General features: G+C 42.4%; 1 protein-coding gene across 1 annotated transcript in view; it reads left to right on the top strand.

Moving 5' to 3' along the window:
- Positions 1 to 1,298: 1,298 nt before the first annotated feature.
- The window catches only part of tbata (thymus, brain and testes associated), a 43,031-nt gene continuing 25,477 nt past the window's right edge, over positions 1,299 to 18,852 (top strand). Inside the window, exons 1-4 of the mRNA XM_060854117.1 lie at positions 1,299 to 1,480; positions 12,842 to 12,909; positions 15,616 to 15,869; positions 17,869 to 18,044. Of these exons, the coding sequence (XP_060710100.1) occupies positions 12,863 to 12,909; positions 15,616 to 15,869; positions 17,869 to 18,044 (477 nt within the window). The 5' untranslated portion in view covers positions 1,299 to 1,480; positions 12,842 to 12,862. The remainder of the gene's footprint in view (positions 1,481 to 12,841; positions 12,910 to 15,615; positions 15,870 to 17,868; positions 18,045 to 18,852) is intronic.

Raw genomic sequence — 18,852 nt, 5'->3', positions numbered from 1 at the left:
CGCTTAGATGGTTAATATAAGTCACCAGCCACCAGATTATTTACTGAAGGAATGCCTGTGCTGTAAGAAGGATATCTTGCTATCTAATAGTGGGGATATGAATCTGAAATGTTCGAAACTATCATAACAAAAATTATAGCTGCACACATAGTCAGGTACCTTTGTCAGAGAGAAATAATTTTCAACCAATTGGACTTCAACCAAAAGGAGGACGGGGTAAGATTATCTTGCTGCGGTTGCACAGCACCTCAGTGGGACCACGCCTGGAGTATATTTGCCAGTTTTGGTCTCCCTACCCAAGAAAGGAGAGACTTTCAAAGGAGAAGCTTGCCGTAGAAGGATTGCAGCTAACAGTTTATTAGACCGATCCCTGGGTGGTGGGTTTGTCACGTGGGGAAGAAATTAGGTCGACTGGGCCTACATTCACAGAAGTTTAGAAGAATGAGCAGGGATTTAATTGAAACACATAAAATTCTGCAGGGCTGGAAGGACTGTTTTGACAGAAAACTGGCACACAAACATTGGTTTGAATGTTCAGAATGTGTAACCTTTTTAATTATTTGTTCCTGAGACGTGGGTATCACTGGCTCAGCGAAGGTTTACTGTCTATTTCTGCTTGCCCTTATGAAGGTGGTAGAAAGCTGCTGTCCTGAACCAATGCATCCATATGGTGCAGATGCACTCAATTCTAAATTTCTGTAGTACTACCTAGCCAGTGCTCTTTAATCAAAATTGAACGATACAGTTTCTCAGTTGCTCGATAAGCAAATTACTATAATTGAAAATCTACATTTCAATTCAAAATGTGATTTTTAAAAAGTGAATGCTTAAATCTATTTCCCACTTGAACTAATGTTTTTGTGAAGATAAAAAATGATGCTAATTATAAACTGGGCATTGCTTTTAGACATTGGCATCACATTCCCTGATTAACACATGACAACAGAACTTGCAGGGAATTGTAAACTCATTATGTTCAGAGAATAATGTAATTTATTCACAGCGTTGCACCGTGAATAGTTTTTTATATGTCTCCACAGTATGATGTTGCTGTTAGCATTGAATTACAAAAGGCTCACTGTTGCTCATTTAAGAGTTTCCGGTGTTGAATGATGAGAGAAAGATTAAATGACCCTTACTATTTTGTGCAGATGAACTTAGATTGTTGTTCACTCACGAAGGAGCTGCGGTACACTGGACTCACCAAACTCAATTTGGAAATTTTAAGTTAGATTGCTGCACATTTATGTGTGTCATTTGACTCAGAAATGGAAGAAAATGATAACTGGAAAAACAAAGTTTCTAACTCTATATTTAATCTTTGAGTTCCATAACTCGATTGCAGATTAATGTATCCTAGCAACTACAGCTAGAATCAATCACAAGACAAACAAACCAACAAACCAAAGTGCAGTAAGACCAATGTGCCTGAAGTTGCCTAAAGTTGGAATAACACGGGAGAGTGCTGAAATTGTTATTGGTGAGTTATTTATATCTTGTACCATACTTAGTGCATAGTACCCAAGGTTATTCAGCTTCTTCACAATAGAAAAATCCTGTTCTCCTGATTTCTTTCAGATTAATCATAACCAAATGCAATGTTTATAACATATGGCAAAAGATGAGAGGCTTTAATCGAATCGTGTTCATGTTGTTAACTCATGTAAACTGTTATTTGACATTTTTAAAAATACAAATATAACATTTTTATGCAGGGTAATCAATCTTTTTAAAGTCTGGAGCAAAATGCACAGTTTTGTACCATCTACATATTCCTGAAAAAGTTACTAATTTCCCAGTGTTCAAGAAATTGATGGTTATATTTTGGGTGGAAGGAATTTCTTCAGGGAGCTTTATTTGGAAATTACTTTCGGAACATTATAGTGAAGAGTCATAGAGTCATACAACACGGAAATAGACCCTTCAGTCCAACCCGTCCATGCCAACCAGATATCCCAACCCAATCTAGTCCCACCTGCCAGCATCTGGCCCATATCCCTCCCAACCCTTCCTATTCATATACCCATTCAAATGCCTCTTAAATGTTGCAATTGTACCAGCCTCCACCACATCCTCTGGCAGCTGATTCCATACACATAACACCCTCTGCATGAAAAAGTTGCCCCTTAGATCTCTTTTATGTCTTTCCCTCTCAGCCTAAACCTATGCCCTCTAGTTCTGGATTCCACAACCCCAGGGAAAAGACCTTGCCCCTCATAATTTTGTAAACCTCTATAAAGTCACCCCTCAGCCTCGAACACTCCAGGGAAAACAGTCCCAGCATATTCAGCCTCTCCCTATAGCTCAAATCCTCCAACATCCTTGTAAATCTTTTCTGAACCCTTTCAAGTTTCACAACATCTTTCCGATAGGAAAACTGGAGGGGAAATACACAGGGTGGACGTGAAGGAAACTGACCGAACCAGTCTTGAGGTACTGGAATGCTCTCAATAAAGCCATTTATCATTTTATCACCATCGACACCCTGCATTTAAATTAATTATAGACTTATGTGCGATAATGAGAGTCAATTGTTGCTCTTATTGTGAAATGATTCCATTGATTGTTCAAGTCTTTTTATGTTATATTAAAACTACAATACCGAAGACATTGTTCTGACCAAATGGTGTATCCTGATATTTCTATGCCATATTAACCTTTTCCCACTCTAGTAATCCTCTTGCCGCCCCACCTCTTATTCCTTCTCCTTCATCATCTATGTGCCAAAGTTCCACTTTCTCAGTGCTCCTTCTGTACATACAATTCTTTATTGGATTCCTTGGTGGCTAATTTATATCATCCCTCTTGTTCTTCCCTAAGCTATGAGTGGGATCAATCTCTTTATTCTATCGATTCTTTATCACCTCATTTCCATAGCGAAGGACCTCACCCTTCCCAATTGTAGTGATTGGAACTGGGTAGATCTCATTGCCTATGAGATCCTTGTTTGGGATTGTTAACCTGGGCCAATCAGGGAGCCCTAGCTGACAGATAATGACAGGGGATACAGAGAGTCTCCTGACCCTGGGTTTTGACTCCAAGCCGGCTGGCCACAGCCTGTGTACTGTGCACATGGAGATAAAGGATGGCTTGGTGACAGAATACTGGCCTTTGTACAGTTATTTCAGTGGCAACGGGAGAAAACATTACCTGCCTGAGGAACATTCACTCACAAGAGTCATATTGGATTTGGGATAGGCATTTCTGGCACCATGTCTTTACTTGGGTAGCTTGAATTGTTCAATCCTGCCATTGAAGACTTGGCACAGTATGTGGAAATAATGCAATTTTTTTTTCCAGGTAGGAAAGGTTTAGGGGTATATGGGCCGAATGCAAGCAAATGGGACTGGTTTAGTTTAGGCAACTTGGTTGGCATGGATGAGTTGGACTAAAAGGTCTGTTGCCATGCTGTATGACTCTATGACTCGAGATAAATTGTACAGAATTCATTTCTTTTCTTGTCCGTCAAATTGATTGTTATAAAGATAGAAGATGTTGGAAACATACAACCAATAATATTCTCTGATGCAGAAGTCTTGAAATTTTAGATTCCTCTGTAATCTCTGCTGTAACATTGCTTTCTTGGTAGCTTGTCATTCCTTATATAGGTCATTCTGCTATAACGCGCGTTTCGTCAATGCAAATTCGCTGTAAAGCAATTGATGAATCGGGGACACCATTTCTAAAGTCTGAACTTTTAAAACACGTGTTGGCTGTAACATGATTACATCGCCAACACTTAAAGTGGTGTTTGTAAAGTGTGATGTTTCTATAATGCAGGGTTGTACAAGAACACAACCATTGTGTTATAGAACTACTTGTACAGTCTATTTCAAACATTGACATGAATGAAAATGAAATCCTTTGATAGCCTGCACTATCTCTGTGCAAAGCAAGATTCTTTACCTGACGTCTTTAGCTGCATTTGTCATTGGATGTTGCAATTAGTTTCCTACCTCCCTATCTGTAACTATTAAATATTAAATAGTTTCTAATTAAAATGATCCTACATGTGTACCACCAAACAACACTGTTCACTGTATTTGTAATAAATACATGTGACAGTAAATAAATCAAATCAAATCTTCTGAGAATGAGGTTATAAAATTCAAGCAGTTATTGTTATAGTATGACATTCTGTAAGGTTCCTGCCTGGGGCTGTATGAATGACACCCTTCATGGTGATGTTAGAAATCATGACAGAGCCTGGTGAGGAGAATTAGCAAGGCTTCAGCAGGATCATACTTCTGTAAGACTGTGCATTGTCCTCTAATACATTGTCCTTACTGCGTGATAAATAGTTTCTGTTTAAACTTATCTACAGTTCAAGTCATCTCTCCCAAGGTGAAGTACCCAAACATATAACAACCGTGTTCCTTTATTTCAGCAACGTTAGTCAAATTAGAATTGACATTTTGGATTAGTGGTGCTGGAAGAGCACAGCAGTTCAGGCAGCATTTGAGGAGCAGTAAAATAGACGTTTCGGGCAAAAGCCCTTCATCAGGAATAAAGGCAGAGAGCCTGAAGGGCAGAGAGATAAGTGATAGGAGGGTGGGGTGGGGAGAAAATAGCATAGAGTACAATAGATGAGTGGGGGAGGGGATGAAGGTGATAGATCGGCGGGGGGAGGGTGGAGTGGATAGGTGGAAAAGAAGGTAGGCAGGTAGGAACTTCAGGGCAGAGGAAATGACCTGGGAGTTGCAGTGGGAGAGGGAGACTCCCTGAGATTCTTGTAGAGAGAGGAGGAAAACCTCTTCAAGGCAGGCATCCTTGCAAGAAGATTCGCAGTAGGGTTAAAATCAACTCAGTAAAAACAATGACTGCAGATATTGGAAACCAGATTCTGGACTGCCTGAACCACTGTGCTCTTCCAGCACCACTAATCCAGAATCTGGTTTCCAGCATCTGCAGTCATTGTTTTTACCTCATTGATTTTAACCCTACTGCAAATCTTCTTGCAAGGATGCCTGCCTTGAAGAAGTTTTCCTCCTCTCTCTTCAAGAATCTCAGGGAGTCCCTCTCCCACTGCAACTCCCAGGTCATTTCCTCTGCCTTGAAGCTCCTACCTGCCTATCTTCTTTTCCACCCATCCACTCCACCCTCCCCCCCCCGCCGATCTATCACCTTCATCCCCTCCCCCACTCACCTATTGTACTCTATGCTACTTTCTCCCCACCCCACCCTCCTCTCACTTATCTCTCCACCCTTCAGGCTCTCTGCCTTTATTCCTGATGAAGGGCTTTTGCCCGAAACTTTGATTTTACTGCTCCTCGGATGCTGCCTGAACTGCTGTGCTCTTCCAGCACCACTAATCCAGAATCTGGTTTCCAGCATCTGCAGTCATTGTTTTTCCCTTATCAGAATTGACAGCTGTGGCAATAATAGTGGGAGGTGGTGGGTTTCTTAGGAAGTGCTTGAGATGGTTGAAGATTCTTTGGGAATTCCAAGGAGTTGTCAATGATACAACAGAGACACGTGGGAACCTCAATTCCCAATTTGACCCCTGGATTTGCTACAACCATGTGGCAATGAATTCACATATGAAATTACCTGCATTGTATTGAGAGATTTGTTCCAAATACCGCATGTAAGGTGTTGGGGTCAGTTAGCTCAGTTGGATGGTGCGGATGATTTGCAATGCACAGTGAGACCAGCAGTGGGTTCAATTCCCACGCCAGCTGAGGTTACCATGACGGTCCTGTCTTCACAACTCACTCCTTGGCTGAGCTGTGGTGACACTCAGGTTAAACTCGCCATCAGTTGACTAGAGAGCAGCCCTATGTTCTTCTGGGACTATGGCGACTTTACTAAGAAAGACATTGATACAGGGGTAAACTACAAAGAGGGAATTAATTCAGTAGGAAGATAGTTAAATAAGTATACCTCTGAAAACACCAAGGTGGAATTCAGAAGAGATAGGAGAAATGGTCAAGCATAGAGTAACTTTTGAGTGCTCTTGTGTCACTGCAGTAATGTTTCTGCCTCTGGGCTGTAAGGTGTAGGTTCAATTCCCACCGACCCCAGGAATTTGTCATAGCCCTTCTAGTTAAAATTACTAAATAAATTTGGTCAGTGGATAGTAAACAAGTGACTGCAAGCAAAATCACAGGAAAGAGGAAAGCAAAAAGCTCAGACAAAATCAGAGTGTGCTTAGAAAGAATGGAGAAAATTGAAAGAATGGAGAAAATGTTAAACTCAAATATGCTGAGAGAATTAGAAGCTGCAGAACAAAGAAGTCAATTTGACGTAGGGACGAAATGGATTTTCTGACGAAGTCAATTCCTGCCATTTAAATGTTTCACATTCTGCTTTTCCTCTTAAGTATAAATCATTGTGAACGCCGCAAAGTACATTCGAATTATAAACTGACTGTTAAATATTTTACTTTTAGATTCAGCAATTTTATTTTTTAAAATTCTCATCAAACAGTTATGAGAAAACAATTTACATATTGATTCTTTAGCTGAATAATCAATTCAACTACGATTGTCTTCAAGGGAATTTTTAAAAACGAGAGAAAAATTATCAAATTTCATTTTACCATTTCCTACAGGAGTTGATAGTTATCGTTATCTTTATGGCACAAACATCTTGCCAATATGTTAATGCAAGTCACGGCTTTTCACCCTTTATAATTCACTTATGGGACATTGGTTTGCTGGCTGGGCATCATTTATTGTCATCTCTAATTGTCCTTGAGACGTTGGGGGTGAGCTGTCTTCTCAACCTGCTACAGTGCATGTGCTGTAGGTAGCTCCACAATTCCTTTAGGAGGGAATTCCAGGATTTTGACCCAGTCACAGGGAAGGAACTTTCCAACTCAGAATGGTGAGTGGCTTGGAAGGGAACTTGAAGGTGGTGGTGTTCCCATGTATCTGCTGCCCTTGTCCTTCAAGATAGAAATGGTGATGTCTCAGGCACATTGGTGAATGCCTGCAGTGCATCCTGTAGATAGATACACTGTTCCTATTGAGTGGCAGTGGTGGACAGAGTGGATGTGGTGCCAATCAAACAGACTGCTTTGGCCTGGATGGTCTCAAACATCTTGAGTACTTTTAGAGCTGCATTTATCCAGGCATGTGGGGTGTAGCCCATCACACTCTTGACTCATGTTTTGTTGATGCTGGACAGGCTTTCGGGATTCAGGAGGTGAGCTACTTGCTGCAGGGTTCCTACTTTTGACCTGCTCTTGTAACCACAGGACAATTGGATTAGTCCAGTTCAGTTTCTGCTGAATGGTAATTCTCAGGATGTTGATAGTGGGGGATTGAATGATGGCAATGCCACTGAGGATCAACATGCAATGATTAGATTCTCTCGAGTTGGGGATAGTCTTTGCTTGGCATTCATGTTGAGTTAACGTTACCTGCCACTTGTCAGCCCAAGCCCGCTTGAGTATCTGAGGAGTAGCGAATGATGTTGACGATTGTGCAATTAACAGTAAACATCCCCACTTCTGATCTTATGATGGAGCAGCTGAAGGTGGTTGGACTTGGGACTCTAACCCGAAGAACTCCTGCAGAGATATCCTGGAGTTGAGCTAATTGAACTCCAACAACCACAATCATCTTCCTTTCTGCCAGATATGACTCCAACGAACGGAGAGTTCGCTCCCTGATTGACATTGATTCCTGTTTTGCCAGACCTCCTTGATACCATGTTGAAAGGCTGCTTTGATGTCAAGGACAGTTACTATCACCTCACCTCTGGAATTCAACGCTTTAGTCTATTTTTGGTCGGGAGCTGAGTGGCCCTGATGGGACCAGACTGAGTACCAGAGAGCAGACTGTTGCCAAGCAAGTGTTGCTTACTAGCACAGTTGATGACATCACCCATTACTTCAGTAATTATTGATAATAGACCTCTGAGGGGGTAATTGGCTGGATTGGATTTGTCCTGTCTTTTGTGTACAAAGCTGAACACTCTTCTACATTATCAGATAGATGCCAGTGTTGTAACTGCCCTGGAAGAGCTTGATTAGGGGAGCAGCAGGTTCTGGAGCACATGTCTTCAGTACGATTGCCAGACCATTGTCAGGGCCCACAGCCTTTGCAGTATCCAATGTCTCCAACCATTATAGGGAGAGGCTGAACAGGCTGAGGCTGTTTTTCCTGGAGCGTCGGAGGTTGAGGGGTGACCTTATAGAAGTTTACAAAATCAAGAGCAGTATGGATAAGATAAATAGACAAAGTCTTTTCCCTCAGGTTGGTGAGTCCAGAACTAGAGGGCATAGGTTTAGGGTGAGAGGGGAAAGACATAAAAGAGACCTAAGGGGCAACTTTTTCACACAGAGGGTGGTGCATGTATGGAATGAGCTGCCAGAGGAAGTGGTGGAGGCTGGTACAATTGGAATATTTAAAAGGAATTTGGATGGGTATATGAATAGGAAGGGTTTGGAGGGATGTGGGCCGGCAGGTGGGAATAGATTGGGTTGGGATATCTGGTCGGCATGGACGGGTTGGACCAAAGGGTCTGTTTCCATGCTGTACATCTCTATGACTCTATTTAGAATATAGAACACAGAACGTTCCAGCGCAATACAGGCCCTTCAGCCCTCGATGCTTCGGACACCTGCGAAATTAATCTGATGCCCATCTAACCTACACCATTCTATTATTATCCATATGTATGTCCAATGCCCATTTAAATGCCCTTAGCAGGCAGATCGTTCCACACCCCTAAAGAAACTACCCCTGATATCTGTCCTAAGTTGTTCACCCCTCAACTTAAAGCAATGTTCCCTTGTGTTAGCCTTCACCATCTGAGGAAAAAGGCTCTCACTGTCCACCCTAACTAAAGCTCTGATTATCTTATATGTCTCAATTAAGTCACCTCTCAATGTTCTTCTTTCCAATAAAAACAGCCCCAGTTCCATTAGCCTTTCCTTGTTAGACCTTCTCTCCATACCAGGCAAAGTCCTAGTAAATCTGCTCAGAATCCTTTCTAAACTTTCACATCCTTCCTATAATGTGGTGACCAGACTGTATACAATACTTCAAGTGTGGCCTTACCAGTGTCTTGTACAGTTGAAGCATGACCTTGTGCTTCCAAAACTCAATTCCCCTACCAATAAACACCAACATACCATATGCCTTCTTAACAACCCAATCAACCTGGGTGGCAACTTTCAGGGATTTATGCAGCTGGACACCGAGATCTCTCTGTTCATCTACATTGCCAAAAATGTTATCATTAGCCCAATACTCTGCATTCCCATTACTTCTTCTGAAGTGAACTGTCTCACACTTTTCCACATTAAACTCCATTTGCCACTTCTCAGCCCAGCTCTGCATCTTATCTATGTCCCTCTGTAACACACAATATCCTTTGGCACTATGCACAACTCTGCCTACCTTTGTGTCATCTGCAAATTTACTAACCCATCCTTTCATGCCCAGCTCCAGATCATTTAGAAAAATGACAAACAGCAGTGGCCTCAAAACAGCTCCTTGCAGCACACCACTGGTAACTGAACTCCAGGATGAACATTTCCCATCACCCTCTGTCTTCTTTCAGCTAGCAAATTTCTGATCCAAACCACTAAATCACCTTTAATCCCAAAACTCCTTATTTTGTGCAATAGCCTATCATGTGGAACCATATCAACCACTTTACACCACATACACCACATCAACCTCCTTGCCTTCATCTCACCTGTTTTGTTACCTTCTCGAAGAACTCAGTAAGATTAGTGAGGCATGAGCTACTCTTCCAAAAATGTGTTGACTATCCCTAATCAAACTATTCTTTCCAGATGATTGTAAATCCCGTCTCTTATAACCTTTCCCAACACCTTCCCCAAACCAAACTAAGGCTCACTGGCATATAATTACCAGGTTGTCTCTACTCCCCCTCTTAAACAAGAGAACAACATCTGCTATCCTCCAGTCTTCTGGCACTACTCCTGTCGACAATGATGACTAAAGATCGAAGCAAAAGGTTCGACAATCTCCTTCCTGGCTTCCCAGAGAATCCGAGGATAAATTCAATCCAACCCAAGGGTCTTATCTATTTTCAGATCTTCCAAAATTGCTAAAACCTCCACTTTGTCAACCTCAATCCCATCTAATCTAATAGCCTGTATCAGTCTTACCTGTTATCAGACAAACCTGTTACAGTCTTAATTCACACATTCCTACCTGTTATTGTGCAATCCTGTTACTGGGCCAAACCTTGCAGAAATGGTACAGTAATTGGTGCGCCATTTGTTAGACTTTCTCATCCAGCTTTCAGCTTGAACATAATTTGAACTGGAACTTCATATAAGTAAGAGTCGAAAAGTGTGGCACTGGAAAAGCACAGCAGGTCAAGCAGCATCTGAGGAGCAGGAGAGTTGATATTTCAGGCATAAGCCTTTCATCAGGATGATCCAGTAACAGCAAAGACAATGCGGTATCTAGTGTCTTAATATATAGCAGGACTGATGCTGTATCCCCTCTAACTGCAACAAGGATAGAACCCTCCTGATCCTCACCTTCCACCCCACTAATCTCCAGATACAACGCATTATCCTCTGCCATTTTCACCACCTACAGACAGATCCTACCAACAGAGACATACTTCCCTCCCCACCCCTGTCTGTATTCCACAGAGATCATTCCTTCCATAACCCCCTTGTTAGGTCCATCCTCTCACCAACCCACATTCCACACGCAGCACCTTCCCCTTGCCACCGCACATGGTATAAAACCTGCACCCACACCTCCCCCCTCACCTCCACCCAAGGATCTTTTTCACATCCAGCAGAGATTTTCCTGCCCATCCACTCACCTCATCTACTGTGTCCATTTCTCTCGATGTGATTTCCTCTACATTTAGGAGACAGGACGCCAACGCACAGAGCATTTCAGGGAAAGATCTCTGCGCCACACCCACCAAATATTCCCACCACCCTAGGGCCGACCACTTCAACTTCCTCTCCCATTCTGCCAAGGACATGCAGCTCCTCCGCCCCCAAATCCAAGCCACCCACCATTTGGAGGAAAAATACCTCATCTTCCCCCTTTGGACCCTCCACTCACACGACATTAATGTCAATTTCACCAGTTTCTCATCGCCCCTCCCCCATCCCATCCCAGATCAAACCCTCTAACTCGGCGCCTCCCTCTTGAACTGTCCCACCTGTCCATTTTCCTTCCCACTTATCCGTGTCATTCTCCTCATGGACCTATCACCATCACCCACCACCTGCATCCACCAATTGCCTTCCCACCTACCATCCCCCAGCCGATCCCCAAACTCCCTATTTATTGTTCACCTCCACATTCCTGATGAAGGGCTTACGCCTGAAGCATTGACTTGCCTGCTCCTCAGATGCTGCCTGAGACCTGCTGTGCTTTCCCAGTACCACACCTTTTGACTCTGACTTCTCCAGCATCTGCAGTCCTCACTCTCTGCCTGATGGTGTAACCCATTAATCAATGGTACTTAAACATTGAAAAAAGAATTGAGGCAAACAGAAGGGTGAACTAGACCCAAATAAACACAAAAAGCAAAATGAGGAGAAGGAAAGAAGTGTTATTTAGAGAGAAAGAGAAAGACGTGCAGAAAGTTAAGAAAATACAATGTTTTCGATGGATAATTAATGTGCAAAGGTGTAAATGCCTGAAAAGGAATGGGGAGATTGAGGGTGAATTGTCAGTGGGTAAGACCATCATGGTGGCTCAGTGATTAGCACTGCTGCCTCTCAGTGCCAGGGACATGAGCTCAATCCCAGCCTCGGGTGACTGTCCGTGTGAAGTTTGCATGTTCTCCCTGTGTCTATGTGGGTTTCCTTCCACAATCCAAAGATGTGCAGGTTGGGTGAATTGGCTGTGCTAAATTGTCCATAGCGTTCAGGGATGTGTAGGTTAAGGGAATGGGTTTGGGTGGGATACTCCCTGGAGGGTCAGTGTGGACTTATTGGGCCGAAGAGCTTGATTCCACACTGTAGGGATTCTATTATCAGAATTTTGTTTACTTAAACCCTCACTTTATATATCAGTGGGTCTGATCTTCCAATGTTGTATCTTTGGATTATTCTGACCTTGCAAAAGATGTCTGCTTTTCACCTCCACAAAAGCTTCTTTTGTTACCAATTTGTGACATGATAACAACTGCACTGGAGGTCAGCAATGTATCCACTTGATTTGATGTGTTCATGGTTTACTTCGTTTCAGCTCATTTCATTTTCCCTCCCTGTACAGGTTTGCCATAAACTTTAACAATTTAAAATGTATCCATTGATCATGACTGCAATACAGGAAGGAACCCAACTTCAGATTCCCAAATGTAACATTGAGACTACCCTCTGAAAAGGCCCCATCTCTAAATGTGTTACTGAACAGACTTCTTGAACACTGGTTAGAGAACTATTTGAATGCCAGGAGAATGCATTAAGATGTAATGAATACATGAGGTAATAATCCAGGATGAATCGAACTGCATTCCAGACTCTCCACACCTTCCTACCACAGTTAGTTACTGATTTGCATCCTGAAAGCCCTGGTAATACTGCTCAACAACATTGTTACCCTCAAACTTTCACAATGTGATCCCTTGAACACTGGAGCATTAAACTGGGGTCACATCAGGAAAGGTTGGAGTAACATTATGCAAGAACCTAGTTCTCTCTCTTCAACAAGGACGATACTTCTGCATAAAACACGAGAGCTATTAATCATAAATAATTGAATAGATACATTTGCTTTCTGATTGATGAGAACATGTGGTATCACTGAAGGTCAGGGAGATTATATGTTTAATTCTAAACTCAATTGCTCACATTGAGTACTGTTTGGTTCTATTAATGTTTTCTGTTCTTGCTGATGTATCTTTGTCCTTTTCTCTGTTTTTATATCAGCATGTGCGCAGAATTAATACAATGACAACAGCAACGAATGAAGTTGTTTCATCCAAATACAAGCAGGAGTAAGTATGCCACAATATGAGAAAACCAGTCCATTTTTGGTTTTACTCTAAACTTGATAGGTCATCACTTGTTAAAGTCACAATTTAATGCCACATATCTTCTAGTACTCATGCACTCCATTTAAAATTATCGATAGCAGAAACTCCTCTCCGAAGCGGAATTGCATTTTCATTCGACGTTGCCTAGCAATTAATCAAACGTAGAAGTGTTCATTTAAACGTGACCACAGACATTTTTATTCGGGGTATAAGAACAGGCCTAGGTTTACGGTGAGAGGGGAAAGATATAAAAGAGACCTAAGAGGCAACTTTTTCATGAATAGGGTGGTGCGGGTATGGAATGAGCTGCCAGAGGAAGTCTGGTACAATTGCAATTTTTAAAAGGCATTTGGATGGGTATATGAATAGGAAGGGTTTGGAGGGATATGGGCTGGGTGCTGGCAGGTGGGACTAGATTGGGTTGGGATATCTGGTCGGCATGGACGGGTTGGACTGAAGGGTCTATTTCCACGCTGTACATCTCCATGACGCTACGATTTTAAAAGAAATAGGAACAGGAATAGGCCATTTGGCCCATCAAGCCTGCTCTGACATTCAACAAGATCATGGCTGATCTTTTCAAGAACTCAGCTCCACTTACCCACCCACTAACAATATCCCTTAATTCCTTAACTGTTCAAAATTCTATCTATCTTTACCTTCAAAACAGTGAATGAGGCAGCCTCAACTGCTTTCCTGGGCAGGCAGTTCCACAGATTCAACACTCCTTTGGGTGAAGAAGTTCCTCATCAACTCGTAGTTGCACCATACGTCTGCTCCATAACACCATAAGACACAGGAGCAGAAGTTAGACCATCTGGCCCATTTGGGGGGGGGTGGGAGGGGGGGAGGAGGTTGGGAAGGGAGTTGGGGGATGGGAAGTGAGATTATTTGAAATTGGAGAACTCAATGTTGAGACCTCTAGGCATGGCTGACATGTTTTTCAACCCCATTTTCTCACTTTCTCTCGCTAACCTTTGATCCGCTTGGCAATCAATAACTTACATATCTCTGTTTCAAACAGACTCAATGACCTGGCCTCCACAGCCTTCTGTGGCAATGAATTCCACAGAATCACCACTCTCTGGCTGAAGAAGTCTGTCCTTATCTCCATTCAAAAAGGCCTTCCCTTTATTCGAAAGGCTGAGCCCTCAGATTCTCACCTCTTCTGATTTTGAGGCTATGCCTGTTAGTTGTAGTTTCATCCCCAGTGGTAACAACCTTCTAGTGGATCCATTCCCTTCATACTTTTATATGTTTCTGTATGATGCCACCCTTCCCTCATTCTGCTAAATTCCAATGAGTTTAGTCCCAGTCTACGCAATCTCTTCTCATAAGCCAACCCTCGCAATTCCAAAATCAATCCAGTGAACCTCCTCTGCACTCCTTCAGTGCCGTACATCCTTTCTCAAGTAAGGAGACCAAATGGAGTGAAGCTGCTGTTACTTATTACCTGAGTCTTATGAGTCACAATGTTTGGTTTCCCAACACTAAAATGTTTCACCAACATTACTTACTGATGCAACAACTTGCATTTACATAGCAGATTCAACATAGTAAATGTGCCAAGAATGAATGAATAGCAGCATTGGAATCAGGGTAAACTTATGTTTTGGAGAACTGTTACGTTTCTGTTCCTGCTGCATCTTGAGCACCTGGCTATGTTATTTCTCTCTTCCTCTTTATGTCAGTCTGTTCCTACCCATTTCAGAAAGCCTTTCGAAGTGGGGAAATCTGCTTTGATAGATTTCCACAACACAGATCCACTCTCCTTCGTATTTTTCTGAATCTTTTCCAGGTGCTTAAACTGCCATTACTGCTATGAGTTCTTCCGGCAGGTATTAATTGATCATCCTCAGAAATGAAACAATGCTATTGGGATAAAAGCTTAACAAAATATTGACCGGTTCGTGATAGATTTAAGACAGATTTCAGAGGCAGGTTCTTTACTCAGAGAGTGGTAAGGGCACGGAATGCCCTACCTGCCAATGTAGTTAGCTCAGCCACATTAGTGGGACTTAAACAATCATTGGATAAGCATACGGATGATGATGGGATAGTGTAGGGTATGGGCTTAAATTAGTTCATAGGTTGGCGCAACATCGAGGGACAAAGGGCATGTTCTGCATTGTATTGTTCTATTGTTATAGAAGAATTATTGATATGATTTAAGTCTTACAGAATCGTAGCCATAAGTGCATGATCAAAACTCTGCATTACACAGCACTTTGATGGAATACATTATCCAAGGCATTTCACAGGGCCACGGTCAAAGAGAAATTGACAAGATTAAAACAGGTCACCAATAGCTTGGCCAAGGAAGTAGATATTAAAGAGCATTTCAGGGAGCAAGTTCCAAAGCTAGGGGCCCTGGCAGCTGAAGACACAGCCACCAATGGTGGAGCAATTAAAATAAGACTTGTGCAAGAGGACAGAATCGAATGATCACAGAGATCCCAGAGGGTTATGGGGCAAGGAGAAGTTGAGATGGGCAGTGATGAATCTCTAGAAGGACTAAAAAAAAATGAGGAGGAGGTTACTCAAAGATTACACGCTTTTGTTGAAGCAGGGATCATTTTGATTTCTGCCTCTTTATGATACAGTTTGAAACTTGTAAGTTTCATTCTTGGATAATATTTTGTCATTGACTCTGTTTCTTTCTGAAAGTACCGAGAAGGCATCAATAAAGGAAACAATGGAGAAATTAGGGCAACCAGTGATCGACCCGTTCATGAACAAGGAAGAGCACAAGGTGATGGACAAACTGGGCACCGTGCCTCTTAATTCACTCCTACGCTTCAGTGTCGATGCCGAAAGGCCCCAGTCTAAACCGAAGAGCAGTTCACGTTTTGGAAGGCTCAGTTACCATTCCTTTTTCTCACGGCACAACCCTCATCCTCATCGAGTAAGACACATCAATGGTGAGACCTATTTGTTAGCGTTTCATTTGCATCTCAATACAATTTGGTAACATTGAAGGCCACTTCACCTATCATAATGTACCTATCCATAAAGAAAATATATTCACACCATAAATTATTTATTTCTCCACGCTACATATTACATCATTCGTCATCGATTGCTGCTTGCATGAAGATGAACTATTTGGTCATCCTGAATTTGCGTTATAATGCATATCCATAACCCCTTAATTACTCTGTGTTCAATTCTGTAGCAGAATAACAGGTTTCTCTGAGCTTAATTTAGATAAATGTGAGATGCTGCATTTTGGAAAGGCAAATGGGCAGCATGGTGGCTCAGTGGTTAGCACTGCTGCCTCACAGCGCCAAAGACTCGGGCTCAATTCCCACCTCAAACAACTGTCTGCGTGGAGTTTTCACATTCCCCCTGTGTCTGCGTGGGTTTCCTCCAGGTGCTCCGGTTTCCTCCCACATTCCAAAAATGTGCAGGTTAGGTGAGTTGACCATGCTCAATTGCCTGTAGTGTTAGGTGTAAATGTAGGGAAATGGGTCTGGGTGGGTTGCTCTTCAGAGGGTCGGTGTGGACTTGTTGGGCCGAAGGGCCTGTTTCCACACTGTAAGTAATCTAAATCAGGCAAATCCTACACACCTGATGGTAGGATCCTGTTGCTGAACAAGGAGATCTTGGAGTGCAGGTTCATCGTCCCTTGAAAGTGGAGTTGCAGGTAGGCAGGATAGTGAAGAAGGTGCTTGGTATGTTTGCCTTTATTGGTCATTGAGTATAGGAGTTTGGAGGTCATGTTGCAGCTGTGCAGGACAATGGTTAGGCCAATGTTGGAATACTGCATTCAATTCTGGTCTCCCTGCTGTTGCAAAGATGTTGTGAAATTGAAAAGGTTCAGAAAGGATTTACAAGGAAGTTGCCAGGATGGAGGGTTTGAGCTATAGGGAGAGACTGAATAGGCTGGGGCTGTTTTCCCTGGAGCATCGGAGGTTGAGAGGTGACCTTATAGAGGTTTATAAAATCATGAGGGGATAAAATCATGATAGGGTGGATAGATAAGGTTTTCTTCAAAACTAGAGGGCATTGGTTTAGGGTGAGAGGGGAAAGATTTAAAAGGGACCTAAAAGGCAACTTTTTCATGCAGAGGGTGGTGCGTGTATGGATTGAGCTGCCGGAGGAAGTGCTGGAGGCTGGTACAATGATGACATTTAAAAGTCATCTGGACAGGTATATGAATAGGAAGGGTTTAGAAGGATATGGTCCAAATGCTGGCAAATGGGACTAGATTAATTTAGGATACGTGGTTGGAATGGATGAGTTAGACAAAAGGGCCTGTTGCTGTGTTATACATGTCTATGATTCAGATTTTAAAGACATGAGGGCAAATATTTTACACAGAGGGTGGCTCATGTGTGGAATGAACTTCCAGAGGAGATTGTAGATGTGAGTACAATTACAACATTCAAAAGACATTTGGGTAAGTACATGAATAGGAAAGGTTTGGAGGGATATGGACCAGGAGCAGGCAGGTGAGATTAGTTTTATTTAAGATTATGTCTGGCATGGACTGGTTGGACCAAAGGGTCTGTTTCTGAGCTGTACATCTCTGTGACTGTAAGTGGATTTACAGTAGTAAAACTTTCCATGCATATGATCCTTATCAGTGACAGATCTGATATCTATCTCGCCAGATCTTGCATGTTGAAAATATTGATGCCAGCATACAGATATGAAATATCTGAGGAATGTCTTTTAGATCACTCAATGTATAGTAAAATTCAAGGGCTGTTGTATTGCGGTACAATTACAACATTTAAAAGGCATCTGGACAGGTATATGAATAGGTAGGGTTGAGAGGGATATGGTCTAAATGTTATCCCTTTCTCTAGGCCAGGAATCAAGTCCCGCCTATCCCAGACATGCCTGAACAGGTTGATTTAAAAATCCCTAAAATAAAATTTGAATGGTCTCTTCCCACCTCTTCTCTTTTTTAAGGTCTGAATGGAAACCCTGTCTGTGCAGTCAATGATGACTGGTACATTAACACTCCATTGTCTCCTCATCCACTGATAAAGAGTCGGCTTCCAACAACAGTCCTCGGAAGGCTTGGATTACCCATCAGTATTTATCAGTGTAATCCATTTGATGACGGATATATCTCAAAGTTTACTGTAGGTATGTATTGCCTTTATTGTGTGAGTGTATGCTGGCATTTTCTTCCAAAAAGCTCAGAGGAAATAGCAAAAGATTTTCATGTAGTTAAGGTCTGGAGACATTTCCTGAAGCTGGGGCAAATGCATTTTAGTCTTGCATGTCCATGTGTCTGTCCTCAGCATGCTGCAGTGTTCCAGCGAATCCCAGTGCAAACTGGAGGAACAACATCTCATCTTCAGACTAGGCAAGTTACACCTTCAAATTGTGAACCTGCTCTCATTCCTTTCTCTTCTTTCATCTTTACTTAGGCGAATCGTTAGGTGAGTTTGGCCATGCTAAATTGCCCATGGTGTTCAGGGATGTGTAGATTAGGTGCATTAGTCGGGGGTAAATGTCGAGTAATGGGGAATGGGTTTGGGTGAGTCATTTTTCAGAGGGTCAGTGTAGACCTCTTGGGCCAAATGGCCTGTTTCCATACTATAGAGATTCTATGATGATGGTTTACTTGTTACATACCATGTCCAGCTTCTCACTCCCTCCCCCCACCCCAGTGGGACTGTCTGTTCTTTCCACTCTGACAGTTAGACACACCACTGTTCTACCATTTTCACATTCCGATCACTTAATCTAAATTATCGAAATAATTTCCCCCCCACCCCATGCATTAATGCTGCACCCTCCTCACTTCACTTCAGCTCTAAATTCGAAATGTTAGCTTGCTGTCTCTCCATGGATGCTGTCTAACCCACTGCGATCTCCAGCATGTTTTTGTTTTCAGTTCTGATTCCAGCATGTGCGGTCATTTTCTCTGACATTCCAGTCTTT

The sequence above is a fragment of the Hemiscyllium ocellatum genome, chromosome 43, assembly GCF_020745735.1.
Source record: "Hemiscyllium ocellatum isolate sHemOce1 chromosome 43, sHemOce1.pat.X.cur, whole genome shotgun sequence".
NCBI lineage: Eukaryota > Metazoa > Chordata > Chondrichthyes > Orectolobiformes > Hemiscylliidae > Hemiscyllium > Hemiscyllium ocellatum.
This window is presented reverse-complemented; position numbering and strand designations above follow the sequence as displayed.